The following is a 21,120-nucleotide window of genomic DNA, read 5'->3' on the forward strand; positions in this document are numbered from 1 at the left end:
CGATGTTTCAAAATTGTTGAAACTTGAACAATCAAAGCTTTAAGGCATAATATCCTTTTATATTAGGATTTTTGGCAGTATAAGATATATTAGTTTCACAACCGATATAACAGATATTTTACAAAATGCTTCTGGATCCAAGTCTGGGCACATTGGCATCTAACATGGGAATTATATGACACTTGCTTTAGGTCTCAGTACATTTTACTCACGTTCTGAATAAAACCAATATGATGTCCAGTCGGAATAGAGTGGTACTGATCTTTGGATGTGCATGTGGCCTTTGGGCACTCATGGACAGGTTCTTAGCTGGCATGAAAGTATTGATTACCTACCTCTAAGTGGCATCCTTAACCCAGTTCCAAGAATGGGCCTCTGTGATTCCCCTAAAACTGTAAGTAAAACTGTATATACATGCATTTTTTTTCCATAAAGAAGACAAACTGTCCTTTTTTGAAGGGACCAAGACAAAATGGTCAAGAAACATAACCTTACAGGATAAATTAATACAGCTTAGTAACTTGGTATGACTTTTGCAATGTCTGCAGCATTTGGCCATATTATTCCTCAACTTTTTATTCACCACCAGAAGGCAATGTGAATATATTTAGTGTCTACAGTGAAAATTCAATATTTTTTGTAATTATAATTAATTTTCTTTCTTGTTGAGCAGATGGGAATGGCACTGTGACACAGTCTTCAGATGGCCTTTGGCATAGCAATCAAACTGTAAGCATTTTTCTTCCTACTTTATTATTCAGATTCACTTGTATGTCTCCCTGGAAGCGAGTTACATTTAGAGATTATTTCTGTAAGACTAGCCCACAGATTGATTCTTTCTAGTTAAAATTCAAAAAGAAGAAATTTGACTCAAATAGGGATACTTTAATTAATTAATTTAATTAATTTGAAAAGTTTGTACAGGTAGACTGGTTTGTTAGAGTTTGCCTGAGAAGTGATATTGTATTCTTTGTACACAAACACATACTACAGACTTTCTCCTGGCTAAAAATTAGGAAGAAAGAATGAGCTAATTCAAGGAGAATGAGTTAACATGATAGACTAGGAAGACTTTAGTTATCATTAGGAAAATAACACACTTTGAATCAGTGGAGTAGAAGCTACCCAGAACAAAAATACTATGTCAGCCAACGTGTGTTTGCTTAAACAGAGCCTCCCTCATATTCTTTTCTAACCCAATTGCCATTCTTTATAGAAACTTTGAGGCCACTGTTGAGTTTTTCTATACATAAACCTCCCCATATGATGACTTATTAAGGTATTAACATCTTAAATAAATTTGTGACATTTTTTTTTTTAAAAAAAGGTTTTATTTATTTATTTGAGAGAGAGAATGAGAGAGAGAGAGAGAGTGCATGAGCAAGGGGAAGGGGCAGAGGGAGAAGCAGACTCCCCACTGAGCAGGGAGTCCTACGTAGGACTCAATCTCAGGACCCTGGGACCATAACCTGAGCCAAAGGCAGATGCTTAACGACTGAGCCACCCAAGTGCCCCATAAACTTTGTGACTTTGAAAGATGTTCTTATACTTTTTCCACAGTGAGCTTGAGAAACTACAGGGTCCTAGTCTCATGACGCTCATCAAAGTCTCATCTTTGCGAGTAAGTTAGACAAATTTATCAATAGGACTGTTCCTCTGGGAGAAATAAGTTTCCTTTTAGTATGTGCAGATAACTCTCAGAAACAGTAAACAAAAAGATTTTGAGGTATGAGAATAATCTTTCTGGTCTCAAGTAGTGAGAAATGTCAACACAGCCATGTAAGAGAAATTCAAGCTCAGGCATGGTGGGATTATTTAACATGGGGTCAAATGGCTTTATGTTGTGTACGTCAGTGACAATAAGAACACTACATAGGAGTGATATAAAAATTTTGAACAGCGTATGTGGCATGGGCACTGATTGATCTGATGGATGGGTTGAATTTGTATATACTTACGAAATGATGGAACTGCCACTATGTGAACGATTCTTTTATTGCTATATGGCTAGACTTATGCTGGATTTAAAAAAAACCCCACATTCTGAGTGGTGAGATTGTTCTGGACCTTAGTTACCTATAGACAGGTATGTTTAGCAGAGAGTAGAAGCAATTTAGAAGCAAGTTTGCAACAGGCAGCAGTGAAATCATGGGCCCCTTTTTTATCTTGACTCAGGATGTTGCGAGGTTTCCCACGTATCTTGAAATCATGCAGCATACATCTTGACCCAATAGGCCAGCTTTCTGGACTCTATTTCAAGGAGCGAATGGAACAAGTACAGGAAGATGTATGAGAAAAGATGTTCATTGTTGCTATTTGTAATCATGAAAATGTTAAAAACAACTTAAATGTTCAATAGTAAGGGATTAATTACTTAGTCAGCTAAGCGTACCCGCACATGTAGTCACTGCAATGCCATTTGCTGACATGGGAAGACAGCTACTACTGATTGTTAAGGGGAAAGAGCAACCGTAAAAATGTGCGTGTGTGTGTGTGTGTATAGAAGCATCTATTGAATATAGTAATTGTTTCTGTTAAGAGAAACGCTAGGAGGATAAAATTCTAGAAGAGTATATAATGAAAAATGGTAATAGTGTTTGTTCTGGATGTTAGGATTATGGTCGGTTTTAATTTTCCTTTTTTCATGCTTAGCTGCACATTCTAAAATGAATGTGCAGTTTTTATGTAGTATTTCTAAAAATGAAAGCAAAGCCTGCCTCCTGCAGCCCCACGTTACATCAAACCGCATTACCCCCCATTGGTAAGGTAGTGACAACACTACCCAGACACTGGCCACTTCCCCTTTAAGCCCAAACACTAAGTACTTCCCTGTCCCCCATCTTACTCATAGTATTTATCAGGGAGTACCTAAAAGTACCTTCCCCAAGAACGCTGTTTAATCTGTAGTTGATAGATACAAGCACAGAAGTTCAGAGAGGCTAAATAACTTGTCCAGGGTCACACAGCAACTAAATTGAAGAGATGGGATCCTGACTCTAGAGATTAAGCTTTTATACAAGACGAGACTTGATCCTTCTCTCTGATCTTCTTTTCTGCTAAATACTTACCCTCTGGGATCTCTTTAGGATTAGAGCTAAGCTATGTAAAATCACTGAGCATGATGCCTGGCATATTTCAGGCTTATTCCAGAAGGTGGTGATCCTTTACAAACTGCACTAGGATGTTTAAACAAATTTCTGCATCTCCACCCAACTGACAGCATTTCAGGTTGGTTGTTAACGAGGGCCACATCTGTGAGTACCTACTTTCGAGTCCATTTATGCAAAGAATCTTGAATTATAACTTTAAAAAAAAGGACTATAATCAAGGATCAAATTCAGTAACTGAGTATATTCAGGTAACATCACTAGGTCAACTTGAATGAACAAAAATTATGTTTTCTTTTTTAATATCAGGATATACTTATGGAAATAGCTTATTGATTGTTAAAATAGTATAATTTACATATAATAAAGTACACCCATTTGAAGCATACAGTTTGAGTTTTGACAAATGCGTACACCTATGTAAATACCACCCAGTCAAGATATAAAACATTTCTACCATCCCCAAATACATTTTGAATTTTAAATGGTGTTCAAATTTCACCATATGGTTACAACCTCGGGTCACTTGGTCTTACCCCTCTTAAGTCAGAAATAGCCAAGGGCCAATAAAGATAAATGGGTCAAAGTACATTATTTTAGGCAATGTCTTTTTTTAGAGAGGGAGAGAGAGAGCATGGGGTGGGGGTGGGGGGAGTGAAGGGGCAGAGGGAGAGGGAGTGCGAGAGAGAATCTTAAGCAGGCTCCATGCCCAGCAAAGAGCCCACCGTGGGGCTCAGTCTCACAACCCTGAGATCATGACCTGAGCCAAAATCGTGTCAGACGCTTAACTGACTGAGCCACCCAGGCGCATCTTAGGGAATGTCTTCTATCCGTAATTCTAACAAGATGCTTTTCTGATCCACTGATGTTTCCTTAGCACGTGTCGCTGGCACAGAACCCGTGGATGACCACCCGTAAGGGACTCTACATCGGCCTCTTCATCACTGCTGCGGTATTGCTCACCGTGTTGGCTGTCGTGATTACCAAAAGTAAGTCATTTCAGGATTTACCGCAGGGAACGGAGCAAGGGCTCTAGAGGCAAACTGTCTTGAGTCCAAGTAGCTCCACGTGCCCTGTGATTGAGAATTCAAATAAATTTCTGTTTCTTAAACTATTCTTTTTTTTTTTTTTAATTATTGGCCTGTGAAGAGAAAGATGTAATATAAATTCTCCAGAGGTGGAATTAAATATTAAGAAATGAGAATGTTTTGGATAGACTCGGGATTTGAAAGGCAACAAACCATTATGATATATATGATTTGTTCACTCCTTTTCCACTCCCCTCAGGAACCAGTTTCTGTCCCCATGAGGGATGATATTGTTGAGTTTTATAAGACCCATTTAACAGGAGAGGCAAATGAAACATTGGGAGGGAAACTGATTTGAGGGCTAGGGCTAGAAGAAGGGCTTCAAAGGTGGCCATCCAGCAGTTGTGTTTGTGTGTGTGTGTGTGTGTGTGTGTGGTGTGTGTGTGTAGTCAGTCTCCTACGAAAAAGCCACAATCATTCATTTTTTAAAATGAAATTTAATTATTAATAATTGCATTAAAGTAAGCCTAGGCATGTGGGTGAATACACTAAACCATTAATGAAAATGAAATACTTTATACTAAGATATTTCTTTGGGTCTTACTGACTCAAAAGGAGTTACCTGAGTAACTCAGAAATTGTCCAGTCTGTCCCCCCCCACTTTTTTAAACGGGCTTTCTTCTAAATTTATTTTTTCAGGCTCTAGCTCTGTACAGATTTTGTTCATAGGAAAGTAGTAGAAATAATATACTTGCTTGAAAAAAGATCTCATAAACTCTTTGGCCGATGTGTTTAATTTTCTCTTCAACTCTTCCCCAATTTAGAATATTTATGCATAAGAGACAAGATGGAACAACTAAAGTAAGTTTGAAAGGGTTTGTGTCAATACCTTTTGATATTTCTACTCTACTAAAAATAAGGAAAATTTTTTCTCTGTCTTTCTCCTCTTTTTCTCCTAAACTCTTCATTTTTTACCCTAGATCCTGAAAATCTAGCTCGATGAGCACCTCTATTGTTATCCACAACTTCTAGTGATATTTTTAGTTTTCTGTATTTCTCTGGAATTGTGCCCAAATTACTACAGAAGGAGCACCTCAGTCTTAACTTCTTAGAGCAAGAGATCACAAATTTTGTTTGATGGAACATTTGAATGAGTTGTTCGGTTTGTTCTTTAATTTCATTCAGTGCTTCGTTTATTGAGTGTTTATTGAATGTCTACTATATTTCAAAGAGATGAACAAAACAGACAGAAAACACATAAGCAAATGAACAGAGTCCTTTTAATGCTTCTAGACAAATACCATGGGGGAAAACAGAGCAATGTAATGGGCTATTTGAGGGAGTCCTGAAGGAACAGAAGGCAGCTCTGCAAAGATCTGGAAGAAGACACCTCCAGGCTGAAGAAGTGCAAAGGCACCATTGTAGGGCAAGTGCCTCCAGCTCTCCACAGTTCCCCGCTGTTCCATTCCCAGCCTGCTCTGCTCATTTGCATTGGTGATCTGGCCTCTTCGGCATTGGAATTTACAATTTTTGTAAATCCATCCTACTGCCCAATTAAAACTTAAATCCCCTTTACTTGCATATGGCCAGTGGTCATCTGCTAGAATAGTTGTAATAGTAGGAAGCCACTACTTACTTCCAAATCCAAGTAGCTTGCTTCATTTGGTACAGCTTGGGCATTAAAGCAAGGTCTTTTTTTTTTTTTTAAGGATTGGTTTTTGGTTTTTTTTAAATGTTTTTTTATTATGTTATTCACCATACAGTACATCTCTGGTTTTTGATGTAAAGTTCGATGATTCATTAGTTGCATATAACATCCAGTGCACCATGCAATACGTGCCCTCCTTACCACCCATCACCAGCCTATCATTCCCCCACCCCCCTCCCCTCTGAAGCCCTCAGTTTGTTTTTCAGAGTCCATAGTCTCTCATGCTTCATTTCCTCCTTCTGATTACCCCCCCTTTCTTTATCCCTTTCTTCCCCTACTGATCTTCCTAGTTCTTATGTTCCATAGATGAGAGAACAAGGTCTTTGACTCAAAATCCATCCCTCTTAGATTGCCACACATTATCTCTAGTTTTCTTTCATTGGATGTTTGCCCACAGTCTTTCCTAGATCTGAGTTAATTACATGAGCCAGTCCGCTGAGTGCACCTCGAACAATGCCCAACGCACTGTAAGTGCTCCAGAAACGCTGGCTTTCTAGTATTGCGGCAATGCACACATGACATAGGTGCTCTTATTCTCAGCGTACAGACTGGAGAACAGGTTTGGAAGTGTTAAGTGACATCCAAAGTCACACCACACTGCAGGTAAAAAACTCAGTTATGGGTGTATGGGTGTGGGACTTTAAAAGACTTAAGATTGAGTTTTTGACTATGTGCTTCCAAGAATGGAAGAAAGAAATTACTCCTAACAGGCAGAAAAGCAGGGAACATAGCATCCTTTTAGCCGATCTCTGTTCTTTTCTGCTAACTTTTTGTAAAGGCTGACTTTTTATCACCCAATCATAAAAGAAAATATTTATTGTAGAAAATCTTATAAAATATAAAAAGACAAGAACAAAAAACCTTGAGTATTTCTTCATGGCTTTTTTCTTTTCTTCTTTCTTTCTTTCTTTGCAGTTATATCACACTGCCTCATTTTAAGCCACTGACGTCTAACCTGTTCTCACACATATATAAGTGTCGCTTAAAGATCAGAGCTGAGTGAAGCCTCAGTATGTTCCATTATCATTTGTGGGCAGGCTTAAGTAATAAAAATAGGTACTTTCTACCAATGATAAAATAGCAGCTGTACCAAAACTGCACACATGACCTTTCTGTACACTGACCGTAGGAGTGTACGTTGTTATGCAAGTTGTCTAACTCATGGCTTTCAAATTCAGATCATGGGCACAGTAAGATATCTGACACCATGATTCAGTACACACTTATGTGAAGCAACACTATTTTACTGTAGCCAATATGTTCTGATACATTTATCCTAAATGCAGGTTGTAGACCACTAAATAGATTTAATAACCCTTTGCGGAAGAGTACAATTCACGGTTAGAAAAACAGCAGCCAAACCATTTCTTAGCTACCCTTGAGAATACGCATCTTGATTTAGGACTTCAATTCGATGTCTGACACCAGTCTTCTTAGATTTTCAATTTTTGTATTCTATTACACAAGTTTTCTCAAGGAGAATACTTAGGTTTTCTACCTGCTTATTAAACAGACTCTCCTGCAACTTAATATGGATCTCCTATTCACGTCGTAGGGCTCTGGGAGTTGCAAATACCCAGCCTTGCCTGCATGTACATAAATGTGCTTGTCGTACTTTAGAAGTGGTCTGATTTTCCTTAAAGACTCATGTTATTCTTTCTGTAGCATGGTTTTGTTGAACGACCCTCGGACTGGAGCTTTGCAAAGTGCCGCTGAAGTGGGTGCCCGAGCAGAAGACAATATCTACACTATCGAGGACAATCTTTAAGTCATGGATTAAGACCCAGTGGCCCTCTAAGGATTTATGCCCTTGACTGCAGAAGACAGTGACAAGATATCACCATGTCAGAGTTCTTTTAAGCTCTAGAATGATTTTTCTGTCAATTTCAAACGATATTCCAACATGCCAGTTATGTTGGGTAGAGTGACTTTGGTTCCTCTGTGTACAGTCAACCTCATTGGTCATAGGGTCCTAATTTTTTATGCTAAAACTCATTTAATCTTTCTCCCAAACATTAACACTTTACATATTCTCTTTGGAGCATATGAACCTTATATCCATCAAGAATTCTCACTGGTGAGACAGGAGAAGAACGGCCACCTTGGTTACCAAAGCTGTCAAGAAGAGCAGACTAGGAGTTAAAATCTGCAAATCTGATTTGGGACTTAAAGGACTTCGCTTGGAAGCATTTCATGATAATCTCTTGTTTTTTTACCTTGTAACTCCAAATGTTACATTTTGTAGGTTCCCCAAGGCTTTCAAATCACGGGGATACACAGGTTTTTATTTCCCCCATGGGGAAATAGAAGTGAGTCTGATTTCACCATTATAGGTCAATCTGATTTCGCATGGCTCTGGAAATACACGGTATTAAGGCTTTCCCTGGACCCAGGGTGGGTATTTTAGCAGTTAGAAGAAACTAGGGTAGTAAGTGGACCAAGCAGATACCAGGGAAAGAAAATCAGTTGCCATATGACTTATTGCATGCTATTTCTTTTTTTTTTTTTTTTAAAGATTTTATTTATTTATTTGACAGAGATAGACAGCCAGCGAGAGAGGGAACACAAGCAGAGGAAGTGGGAGAGAAAGAAGCAGGCTCATAACGGAGGAGCCTGATGTGGGGCTCGATCCCACAACGCCGGGATAACGCCCTGAGCCGAAGGCAGACGCTTAACCGCTGTGCCACCCAGGCGCCCCTATTGCATGCTATTTCTGCTACATCTGTTCTGGTTCCAAGCACTCGTATAGACAATTGCCACACTCTTTGAACTAATTTTTAGAATGAGGCAGGGCAGAAATAAATAGAAGGAAAAGAAAGGGGAGAAGCCTGAAAGGCTTCCTGCTTTAGAAAGTTACTTTGCAAATATAATAGTGTTGTTTGAGAGTGTTACTAGTTTCAATCAAAATTCTAAATTGTCCTCAGACCACTGCAATTTTTAAAATTGTTTTGGAAGGATGAAGGGTTTTGTTGTTGTTGTTGTTTTGTTTTGTTTTTTAATAGCAAAACAATTCCAATGCTATTCCTTTTTTTACAATGCAATCAAATTTTTGGTTTTTCCAGAGTTAAGAAAAGGCGAATGGTGAGGATACTTTTAGTCACCAGAAACATTGCTACATGAAAGGTTAAGGAGGCTGGGTATTAATTTCAACCTGAGTAGACCCTGAAATAACTCCTGCTTAGGGTTCAGAGTTACACCATAGTGGGCTAGGAGGGCAGGATGCTTGTTTATTTCTGAAGACAGCGTCTTCGACATTGTGTTCTGTGGCGTTCTAGGAAATGAACAGGACCTCTGCATAAAGGTTATATGGGCAAATAAGATTGTTAAATATGTATGCTGGGTTTTCCAAATGGGGCCAAGACCTGATCTGGCCCAGGAAATTTTTGTTTAAACTGTAGTGTTTTTCTTTAAATTCAAGACAACATGCATAAACATGGAGATTTCAGAGTAAAGCCTGGATTTGGAGCTTCTCTGGAAAGACCTGGCAACATTGGACAGCATTCCTACATAGTCAGGGCCCCCTTAAATGGTGCTACATCCCCTGCCTCCTGCCCCTAGTCCCCACCTTTCCAGCACACACACATTTGTTCCCTGCTTTGTGACTGGGACTTTGAATTTATGACAGCTCTATTTTTCATACCCTTCCTGGAGATTTATGATGGCACATTGAAAGTTCTGGGAGTCTCGTTAACTTTGTTAATCCAGCATTTCCAAAACTTGCTTGAAACCCATGAACACAGAGACTACTGGCCTAGCCAGTAGCGTTCTGTGAAACAATATGTAAAGACGCGGGAAAGGAGGTGGTACGCAGAATTAGGACTAGGACCTGAGTTCTAGTCTTAACTCTTAACAGAAACACTGGATGACATTAAGATGAATCTTTCTTGTTGCCTACATTTTCTAATTGATCAGGCATAATTATTTCCATAATTATATCGGTGTGCAGCAGTAATTCCACATGTTACTTCAAGTCTTTGGAAAGTGGAAAACACTACAGAAATGCAAAGTGCTTTTTGGTTTTGGTTTTAGTTTTTTGTTTTTTTGGTTGAGTTTGCAGTAATAGCAGATTTAGCCTTAGTGCTTAGTAAATAATTTCAGTGGTGTTGCATTCATATGTCTTTTGCCATACGGTACTTTCTGGGGGGCAGGAGTAATGTATCTTTTTTGGAAAAGCTGATACTGGGTAATTTGGCTAATTTTATACTGTAGAAAAATGTGTACCATAGCGGATCAACAGGTGAGAAGGGAGGTAGGGAAGGCATTAGTTAATACTTAATTCCTTCTGTGACTATATCCATGTTGTAGAACGTATTGAGTTTTGTTTTCAATCCTTCGAGACAATTGAGGTTCCATTTTCTATAATTTATCTTGGGACATGAGGACACTGGCATAAGTAAGATCTTCAAACTTGGGAAATTTTGCACGTCTTTAAGAAGTAACAGAACCAATCGTTCACTAATGGCTGATCACTAATCACTAAGATCATTTTGTGAGTACGTGAAAATATGAGGGACTCTTTGTGACTAGTTTCATTTGTAGGTACACTCATTAATAAAAGATTTTTGTTTTCATTTTGAAGATTGACTTGTTGCTTTCTCAGGCTCATCTGTTAGTTGGAGCCTGGCATCTTCAACTTGGTGTGGACTCCCAGGACAAGGGCAAGTAGGGCAAGATTTAACTCAGTTCCCCAGGAGCTCCAATTTAGTAGGGAAGAAACCCCCTATCAATTCTGGTACTAATTAATATGGAGGGGAAAAAGAATAGAGCGGTACCTGGGCTTCTCAACTGTGGCATTTGGGGCCAGATAGCCTTTGGTTATGGAGGCCCTCCTGTGCCTTGTAGGATATCTGGCAGCGTCCCTGTGCTCTACCCACTGGAGGAGACAGTTGGGCCCCTCCAGCTGTGACAACTACAGGTGTCTCCTGAAACGTATTATCACCTCTGGTTGAAAGCCGCCGTGAGAGAGATACCTGGAGGATGTGGGTGTTGTGGGGAGTGGTGTCACTTCAGCTAGGTTGGTCAGGAGCTGCCTCTGAGTAAGGGGTGACATTTAAGTTGAAACCAAATGGATGTGTAGGCAGTAGCCTCTTCAGGGGGTCCACCAAATGCCAAGGCCCTGTGTCAGGAGGAAGCTTGCGTACCGAGAGAAAGTAAGGTGTGTTCTGAGCATTGAAAACCAGTATGGCTGCAGCAGTGACCCCCCCGCCCCCCGAAGACTGGCAAGAAATGGCGCTGGTAACTGGCAAGTGCTGGGTAGAAAGGGCTCTAAGAACACATCTGTTGGAGAAGAGTCCCACTCTTGGAAAACAAAGCACGTTTGCATATTTGGGATTAAACCTGCTATCCGTCACCAAATTATATTGTAACGTGCCTTAATGTGCTTCAGGGACACTGTTCTCAGATCAGACCTCAGGAGTTAGTGTGGTCCGGGTAACAGAAGAAGGGGAAGGAGAGGGGAAGGGGGATGCATTCTGGCAGTGAGAGGCTTCCCACAGGGCTGCGTGAGGGCACCCAGGCCTAGCAAGAGGCGTCCTGGAAGAAAGGGACAGGATGCCAGTTTGGCTCCTATCACCCTGCGCCTGGTAGCAGCTGGACCCAGTCCTCCCAAACTCGCCACTCGCAGTGGTAGGGTGGTGCCGGGGTGCCTTCCGCTGGCCCGAAATAGATTTTTAGCATAGTTAGGTGTTGATGTGTACTTTTGCAAAACAAGGCATTAAAACCGTGATGTAATGGATATTGTTTAGGATGACTACAATTTTACAGTTAATTAATCTAAAACAACTTGAGTGAAATAGCCAAAGGGCAACGTGAGGATAGCAAAGGTCCTGTAGATGCATGAAGTCAGGGAGGCAATAGGTTAGAGCAGCTGGGAGGTTATTAAAATACAGAGTCCTGGGCCCAACTCCTGGAGATTCTGATTCTTAAGACGGTGGGACCTAAGTATGTATGTATGTATGTATGTATTTTTAAAAGATTGATTTATTTATTTGAGAGAAGGTGGGGAGGGGCAGAGGGAGGGAAAATCTCAAGCAGACTCCCACCAAGCAGGGAGCCTGATGTGGGGCTCGATCGCAGGACCCTGAGATCATGACCTGAGCCCAAATCAAGAGTCAGAGGCTTAGCCTCGAGCCATCCAGATGCGCCTAAGTATTTATTTTTTGTTTGTTTAAATTACAGAAGACAAGCTACTACAAGTTATTTTACACTTCAACCAAAATACTCAGATTTCATGAAAGAGTATGTAGGAATAAGAGCATGTAATTGTCCTTCGTTTCTACTTATTTCAGAAGTGAATCTCGGGAAATGAATGCAGCCACTTTATATTTAGAGTGGATGGGTATTTTGATGCCAGTTTTGAGGATAACCAAAATTCCTCAGAGTCCCCCACATACAGGAAAACCGTAAGAAATGTAGGGGAGGCATATCGACACCGCATTTCATAGCCTTGTTTGTGCAGATATGTTTCTTCAGGGTTCACAGCGCTCTCTAGAAGGAAAGAAGTAACAATTTGTTCTTTGTTCTTCCTCTGATCAAGGTCTCTTGTCAGTTGATTGTGGGCCCCCTTAGATACACATCCTCCCAAGACTTGGGTTCTTCCTTGGGTCCTGGTGACATCAGATTATCTGAGGAAGTACAACAGGACGGCACTCCTCCCCCCCACTGCAGAGGCAATGACAGACGATGAGTCACTTTGATGTGGCATGTGAGCCTGGTGTACACAGGGCTGTGAGAGAGTCTCATCATTAAGACTCCCAGGAATCTAACTGTAAAGTTCCCTTGGGTCTCTCGAGGGCCCCTCCAGCTCTGACTTAGAGTCTTCGGTTGCTATTAGTGTCTTTCCCCACTCCCTCCAGTCCTTCCCCCCAGGGCCGTCAGTATAATCTAAAACACCGAGATCTGATCGTGCAGCATGTTAGCTGAAAAGCTCCCACTGTTCCCCAGTGGGTGAAAGTTCCACTTTGTCATCAGCCCTTCACAGCTTCCTTGTCTGCCTCATGCAGCCCCTCTCTGCTGTGCTCCAGTGGAGAGAAATGCCTCGGATACCCACTCTCTCCTCCATAGGTCAACTCACCTTCCAGATATGCTTGCCTTCTCCCTCTCCCCTGGCTATGTCATTCCTCATGGCTCAGCTCAAGTGTTAACTCTTCAGCCTTTTTGGACCTCCTCCTCCTAGATAGTATTAAATGCGTTTTATGAATACTTCCGTCCAGCCTTTTTTGTTCCCTCGGGGAGTAGAGTGGAGTACAGTGGAGTACCCCCCCATGCCAACCACGCCGCTGACGTCTAGCTCGGGTTATGCTACATGAGGCCAGGACCCTCCCTAGCATGTATGGCATCTTTGAGTGAATTAGAAACAGGCTCCCTCCTCCTCCTGGCAGCTCTGAGCCAGGGCAGAGACCTGTCAAACAGAGTCTATACAAAAACTACAACCATAACTAGTGACCCTCTAACTCAGTCCTTTGTAATAAAGGTGTTTGGTTGATACTGCTTTTTATACTGAACTCTTTGAGGGAAGTATCTAGTTTCTCAGCGCCTAGCACTCACATGTAGGTGCTTAATACATATCTGTGAACAGGAGTGAATAAATTGTCTGAAAGTTCATTTCCTAGAACCTTCCTGTATGTGCTGGGATGGAGTGGGGAAGGGAAGAGCATCTTTAAAATTCATTTATGAGATAGACATAACTCTTTTCATATGAGTGGCTGGAGTGTAGGAGTCTGTGTGAATCTCAAGGACTCTCTGAGACCAGTAATTTGCAACATTGGCTGGAAATTACAATCACTGGGGAAGCTTGGCCAACCTACCTGTGCCCAGACCAATTGAATCAGAATTTTAGGAGGAGGGGGCCCAGATGTTTATAGTTCTTCAATCTCCCCAGGTGATTTCAGTGTACAGCTGAGGTTTGCAAACCACTGATCTAGAGAGAGGGGGAGGAAAAATGAGAGCAAGTTTTCTGGTTGTGTGTGACCAGTGCTCTGGAAAGCATAACACAGTACAAACTAAAACGAGAAAACATCAAGAATGGGCTGGGGCAGTGAACAGCCATGTAGGAAAGGGCATGTCTACGGCTCAACAGCAGACCTGTCCTACCTGGCTTCCATGGCAACAGCATTATATTGGCAGCCCTGGGAAGGAGAAGTCTGGACGCTGCCACACTTTTGTAAAGCTTCTCAGGAAGTTGGCCCATGGCTGTCTAGCTGACTGTCCCCGGGCCTCCTAAGAACTAAATGTTTTCTTCCACAAGTTGTAAAAATAAGCAAAGAAGAAAATCCCCTTCGGCCTGTGAGGAAATGCTCTAAGGTAACCTTCTTTGTTTTGTACTGTGGATTGCTGAGATGGGGTTTGTTCTATCTGGCAGTTCCTGCACCTTGGATGATGGCCGATTCACGCATTTCTCAATAGACTCTTTTTTTTTTTTTTAAAGAGCAGTTTTAGACTCACAGCAAAATTGAGTGGAAAGTACAGAAAGTTCCTGTCTAAGCACCCTCCTCTCTCCTAAACACACATTCACCTCCATCATCAGCAGCTCTCCCCAATGTGGGACATTTGGTGTAACTGGTAAACCAACATTGACACATCATTATCAACCAAAGTCCATAGTTTACCTGAGGGTTCATGCTTTGCAGTGTGCTTTCTGTGGGTTTGGGAAAAGGCATAAGGACGTGTATCCACCATGACAGTATCATAGAGAATAGTTGTACTGCCTGAAAAAGCCCTTATGTGCCACCTCTTCATCCCTCACTCCCCCCAAACCCAGAACAACCACTAACATTTTTTTTTTTTTGGTCTCACCTTTTCCAGTACGTTATAAGGTTGGAATTGTATAGTATAGGGTCTTTTCAGATTCACTTCTTTCACTAAGTAGTATGCATTTAAGGTCCCTCTATTTTTTTGTGTGGCTTCATAGCTAATTTCCTTCTATCGTGGAATAATAGTTCATTGTTTTGAAGAACCACAGTTTGTTTATTCATGGACTTATTGAAGGACATCTTGGTCACTTCCAAGTTTGGGCAGCTATGAATAAAGCTGCTATAAACATTCGCTTGCAGGTTAAGGAACATATTTGATGGATTGCATGGTAAGAGTAGGTTTAGTATTGTAGGAAACTATTAAACTGGCTTCCAAAGTGGCCAGTTTGCAGTTCCATCAGCAGTGAATGAGAGTTCCTGCTGTTCCACGTCCAGGCCTGCAGTTGGTGGGCCATACGATTCTAGTCCGTATGTAGTAACATCACTGTTGTTTTAGTTAGCATTCTCTAATAACATAGGATGTTGAACATGTTCTTAGATGTTTATTTGCCATCTATGTATCTTCTTTGGTGAAGTGTCTATTCAGATTTTTTGACCATTTTTCAATCAGGTTGTTGATTTTCTTACTGTTGAGTTTTAAGAGTAATTTGCATATTGTGCATTTTGCGTTTGGTCATATGAGATATCTATTGCAAAAAATTTTCTCCCGATATGTGGCTTGTTTGCCCATTCTCTTGACAGTGCCTTTGCAAAGCTGAACTTTTTAATTTTAATGTAGTCCAGTTTATCATTATTTTCCTTACATGGATCATGTCTTTGGTCTTGTATCTAAAAAGTCATTGTCATACCTAAGGTCATCCAGATTTTTTTCCTACATTATCTTCTAGGAGTTTTATAGTTTGGCACTTTATATTTCAGGCTATGATCCATTTTGAGTTAATATTTCTAAGGGCGTAAGGTCTGCATCTAGGTTTGTTTTTTTTTTTTGCCCATGGATATCCAGTTGTTCCAGCACCATTTGTTGAAAAAACAATCCTTTCTCCATTGGATTGCCTTTGTTCCTTTGTCAAAGAACAGTCTTTGTCAAAGACTGTATCTGCGTGCTTCTCTTTCCTGGCTCTCTATTTTGTCCATGTATTTATTTTTCTATCCTCTGGTTAATAGAACACTGTCTGGATTGGTGGAGCTTTATAATAAAGCTTGAAATTGGGTAGCGTCAATCCTCTGACTTTGTTCTCCAATATTATGTTGACTATTCTGGGTCTTTTGCCTCTCTCCACACACTTTAGAATCAGTTTGTCAATATCCACAAAATGACTTTCTGGGGTTTTGATGGCATTACTTTGAGTCTATAGATCAAGTTGGGAGGAACTGACTCTTAACAATACAAAGTCTTCTGATCCATGAACATGGAATATCCATCCATTTATTTAATTCTTTGATTTCTTTTATCATTTTGTAGCTTTCCTCATATATATCTTATACAAATTTTGTTAGATTTATACTAAATATTTCATTTTTTGGTACTAATATATATGGTTTTGTGTTTCTAATTTCAAGTTCCAATTTTTCATTGCTGATATATAGGAAAGCAATAGACTTTTGATATTAACCTTATATCCTGCAACCTTGCTGTAATGGCTTATTCCAGGAATTTTTTGGGGGGTAGGGTCATTTCTTTGGGATTTCCTATGTAAACAATTATGTCACACATGAACAAAAGAGTTTTATTTCTTCCTTCCCCATCTATATACCTTTTATTTCTTTTTCTTGTCTTTGCATTGGTTCAGACTGCAATATGATGGTGAAGAGGAGGGGACGTACGTTGCTTTGTTCCTGATCTTAGTGGAAGAGCGTCTAGTTTGAGCTTTGAACGAGGACCATGACTATGAGAACTCTAAAAGAGGTCTTGATATGTGTACATTCCATTTTTATCTATATCTCTGGTCTTTTGCTTTCTATTGGAACCTTCCCCTCTGCCTGTGAGCATAACAAACAAAAGCCCCTAACAACTTTCCCTTGACCCTTTAACAACTTCTGGCTACTCTCCTTTCTCCTTCCTTTACTTTTGAGCCAAGCTCTTCTGTTCCAAATATCCATTTCCCTGCCTCCCATTTCCTCCTTAAACTAGTGCAATCCGGCTTGTCGCTCCACTCCTCCAACGAAGCCATTAAGCAAAAGTTCAATGTAAGTGCAGTGGTTATTTCTTAATCTTTATCACACTTGACCTTTTTGTAGCATTTGACCCCACTAACTAAACCATACTTCTTAAGACTTTCTCTTCCTTTCACTCTCAGGGAGTGATACCACTTATCCTGATTTTCTTCCTATTGTTCTGTGTTTGTTCTTAGTATCTGTGGCTGGATCCTCTTTTTCTATGGCCCTAAGTGTTAATGTGCCCCAAAACTCAATCTACCACTTGTTCTTTATTGACATCTATTCCCCATTTGCTGGAGACCCCAAATCTCTATTACAGTCAGATCGCTCTTTAGCTCAGACCCAGTTGTGATAATTACATTATCAGTGTTTTCCGAAGTGTAGTGTTGAGCAGATTCGACACAATTTAGCAGTAGAAAAATCCCTTACCACAGATGAAGAAATTAAATTCAGAGACTGACACTTAGAAAGTTCTAGAAACAGGATGTGATTCCATCCGCTTTGATTCTAGAATTCTGCTGTCCAATAAGTTAGCTGCTACCCATATATGGGAGTTTAAAGTTTAAATTAATTAAAATTAAATTAAAAATTCAGTTTCTTAGAGTGCCTGGCTGGCTCAGTCAGAAGTGTATGTGACTTTTGATCTTGGGCTTGTGAGTTCATGCCCCATACTGGGCGTAGAGACTGCTTTAAAAAAAAAATCAGTTTCTTAGTCACACTAGCCACATTTCAGTTGCTCAATTGCCACATGTGGCTAGTGGCTTCCCTACTGGAAAGCACAGTATAAAACATTTCCATCATCACTGAATGTTCTATTGAATATTGCTGCTCTAGACTTCCTCTAATCACATCTGGAAAAAGTACTTTCCTCCATCTTCCTTCTCATTCCACAATAAAGAGATGATCCTTATTCACAGTTACTTGTGTAGCCTTCCACAACTTTCTCTAAACAAATGCAAATATAAATACCCATATAATACACATTTGTTCTGTGCTGTGTTTTTTTTTTTTTTTAAGATTTTATTTATTTATGTGACAGAGAGACAGCCAGCGAGAGAGGGAACACAGCAGGGGGAGTAGGAGAGGAAGAAGCAGGCTCTCAGCAGAGGAGCCCGATGTGGGACTCGATCCCAGAACGCCGGGATCACGCCCTGAGCCGAAGGCAGACGCTTAACGATTTTGCTACCCAGGTGCCCCCTGTGCTGTGTGTTTTATAAAAACAGGATCAAATTATACATATTGTTCTGTAACTTGCTTTGTTACTTAAAAATTGATCTTAGGGGCGCCTGGGTGGCATAGCGGTTAAGCGTCTGCCTTCGGCTCAGGGCGTGATCCTGGCGTTCTGGGTTCAAGCCCCGCATCAGGCTCCTCGGCTGGGAGTCTGCTTCTTCCTCTCCCACTCCCCTTGCTTGTGTTCCCTCTCTCGCTGGCTGTCACTATCTCTGTCAAATAAATAAATAAAATCTTTAAAAAAAATTTGATCTTAGACCAACTTCCACATCAGATATTTCAAGACTGCCAAATTATTTTCCAGAGCAGATGTGCCATTTACAATCTCACCAGCAGTTAATGAGTTATCCAGTGTCTCTGGATACTTGTCAGCATTTGGAGTTGTCACTGTTAAATTTTAGCCAATCTGATAGGTTATGGCGGTACCTCATTATGGTTTGAATTTGTATTCCACTATTGACTAATGATGTTGGACATCTTATCATGTGCTTATTTGCCATCTGTATATCCTCTTAAGTGAAATTTCCATTTGTGTCTTTTGTTTATCTTGTGATTGGAATTTTTTGTTTTGTTTACTGTTGAGTTTTGAGAATTTTTCATATATTCTAGATAGTAGTCTTTTGTTGGATATATGGTTTGCAAATATATTCTCCTAGTCTGTAACTTATCTAATTTCCTCTTCACAGGATCTTTCACAGAGAAAATGTTTACAATTTTGATATAGTCCAATTGATCAATTTTTCCTTATGAGAAGCATGATAGTGTCTAGTCTGAAAACACTTTGCGAAGCCCTAGATCCAGAAGATTTTTCTCCTATAATTTTTCCTAAATACTTAATAGTTTTATGTTTTACATTTAAATTCATGATCCATTTTAATGATTAATTTTTGTATAAGGTTTAAGATTAGGTCGAGGTTTTGTTTTTTGTTTGTTTGTTTGTTTTTTTTTTGCCTATGGATGCTCAGTTGTTCTAGTTCTATTTGTTGAAAAGTGTATCTTTTCCCCATTGAATTGCATTTGTACCTTTGTCAAAAAATCTGTTGGTCATATTTGTGTGGGTTTATTTCTGGGTTCTCCTTTTGTACTGAGGTATAATTGACATTATATTATATTGATAATGACATTTTAATTTCAAGTACACAACATAATGGTTTGATAGATGAGTATATTGCAAAATAATCATCACAATAAATCTAGTTAACATCTGTCATCATACATAGTTATAAAATTTTCAAGGTTCTTTTAGCAGTTTTCAAGTATGCAATACAGTATTATGACCCACACCATCAATTGACGTGGTCATATGATTTTTCAGTGGATTACATTGGTTGATTTTTTTGTTGAATCAAAATTGAGATTTTGAGATTTTTCTCCTTTTCTAATGTATGCTTTAGTGCTATAAATTTTCCTCTCCACATTGCTTTAGCTGTGTCCCACAAGATCCAGCATGATTTTTATTCAGCTCAGCGTAATTACTACTTCTTCGAGAGATCCTCTTTGATTCTTGGACTATTTAGAAGTATGTTGTTTAGTTCCCAAGTGTTTGGAGATTTTCCTGGTAGCTTTCTGTTATTGATTTCTTTTTCTTTTTTTTTTTTTTAAAGATTTTATTTATTTACTTGACAGAGATAGAGACAGCCAGCGAGAGAGGGAACACAAGCAGGGGGAGTGGGAGAGGAAGAAGCAGGCTCCCAGCGGAGGAGCCTGATGTGGGGCTCGATCCCATAACGCCGGGATCACGCCCTGAGCCGAAGGCAGACGCTTAACTGCTGTGCCACCCAGGCGCCCCCTGTTATTGATTTCTAGTTTGATTTCACTGTAGGCAGAGAACATACTCTAGATGATTTCAATTTTTAAACATTTGTTAAAATTTGTTTAATGACCCAAGATATTGTCTCTCTTGGTATATGTTCTGTGATAACTTGAAGAAAATGTGTATTCTGCTATTGATGGCATTTATAAAGGTTGGTTAGATCCTGCTAGCTGTAGTGTTGTGGAATTCTTCTATATCCTTGCTGATTGTATGTCCAGTTATTCTTTCAGTTATTGAGAGAGGAGTCTTGAGGTCTCCACTATAATTGTGAATTTTTCTACTTCTTTTAGTTGTCAGTTTTTACTTCACATATTTTGCAGCTCTGTTTCCTGCATATACATTTAGGATTGCTACATATGTAGATGGGTCATTGCCCTTTCCTGCCTCTGGTAGTATCTTTTGGTCCAAAGTATAATCTCTATGATGATACTATAACCACCCATGCTTTCTGAGATTAATGTTTACATTAGTGTTTGCATGGTGGTATCTGTGTTAGTGTTGGGATTAACGTATAGCATGAAATCAGCCATAATACCTGGCTTGCTAAAATGTAACATGGAGGCCACTCAGGGCAGGGAAGATTTTGTAGAAAGGAGTAGGCCTTTGGAATGCCCAGGCCTGCATGACCACTCCGCCATTGCGCAGGGAGTTGCCTTCCAGACACTTTCCTAGCCCAAACAGCCACCCTGTGATCTAAGAGATGTAGGCATTGTCCCTTAGGCTGTGTTTAGCAGAACTCTAGAAAACACAGATTAACATATTGTATCTTTCCTGTAAACAGATCCTCCCGTTTCAGTAAGACCCCTTGTCTGGAGAAACAGGGATAAGGATTTGTGCTGATCCTGAAGAACCAGTAAGAGCGGGAGCAAAGAAGAGGGAAGGGTCCTCGCCTCTGAGCCTTGACTCCTTTGCCTTCTCCTCTCTTTCACAGCAAAGTCTGGAGTCATCTTTTATCCATTGGTACAGGGATTGCTGGCCATTCCTGGCATATTAGTTTGCTAGAACTGCCATAACAAAATACCATAGACTGGGTGGTTTAAAAAATATATTTTGGGGGCACCTGGGTGGTTCAGTTGGTTAAGCATCTGCTTTCATGGCTCAGGTCATGATTCCGGGGTCCTGGGATTGAGCCCTGCATTGGGTTCCCTACTCAGTGGGGAGTCTGCTTCTCCCTCTTCCTCGGCCCCTCCCCCTGTTCTTGCTCTTTCTCTTTCTCTCCATCTGAAATAAATAAATAAAATCTTTAAAAATATATACATGTATATTTTCTCACAATTCTGGAAGATAGAAGTCTAAGATCAAGGTGTCAGCAGGTTTGGTTTCTTCT

General features: G+C 40.2%; 1 protein-coding gene across 3 annotated transcripts in view; it reads left to right on the plus strand.

Annotated features, from left to right (window-relative positions):
• Nucleotides 1-10,421, plus strand: part of HAVCR1 (hepatitis A virus cellular receptor 1) — a 28,027-nt gene extending 17,606 nt beyond the window's left edge. For all 3 annotated transcript variants that reach the window (XM_011219210.3, XM_011219207.3, XM_019794796.2), the window contains 4 exons: nucleotides 674-729; nucleotides 3,985-4,096; nucleotides 4,960-4,996; nucleotides 7,509-10,421. In XM_011219210.3, coding sequence (XP_011217512.1) covers nucleotides 674-729; nucleotides 3,985-4,096; nucleotides 4,960-4,996; nucleotides 7,509-7,611 — 308 coding nt within the window. In that variant the 3' untranslated portion in view covers nucleotides 7,612-10,421. The remainder of the gene's footprint in view (nucleotides 1-673; nucleotides 730-3,984; nucleotides 4,097-4,959; nucleotides 4,997-7,508) is intronic.
• The last annotated feature ends 10,699 nt before the right edge of the window (nucleotides 10,422-21,120 follow it).

This window comes from Ailuropoda melanoleuca, chromosome 3, assembly GCF_002007445.2.
Source record: "Ailuropoda melanoleuca isolate Jingjing chromosome 3, ASM200744v2, whole genome shotgun sequence".
In the NCBI taxonomy this organism is placed as follows: domain Eukaryota; kingdom Metazoa; phylum Chordata; class Mammalia; order Carnivora; family Ursidae; genus Ailuropoda; species Ailuropoda melanoleuca.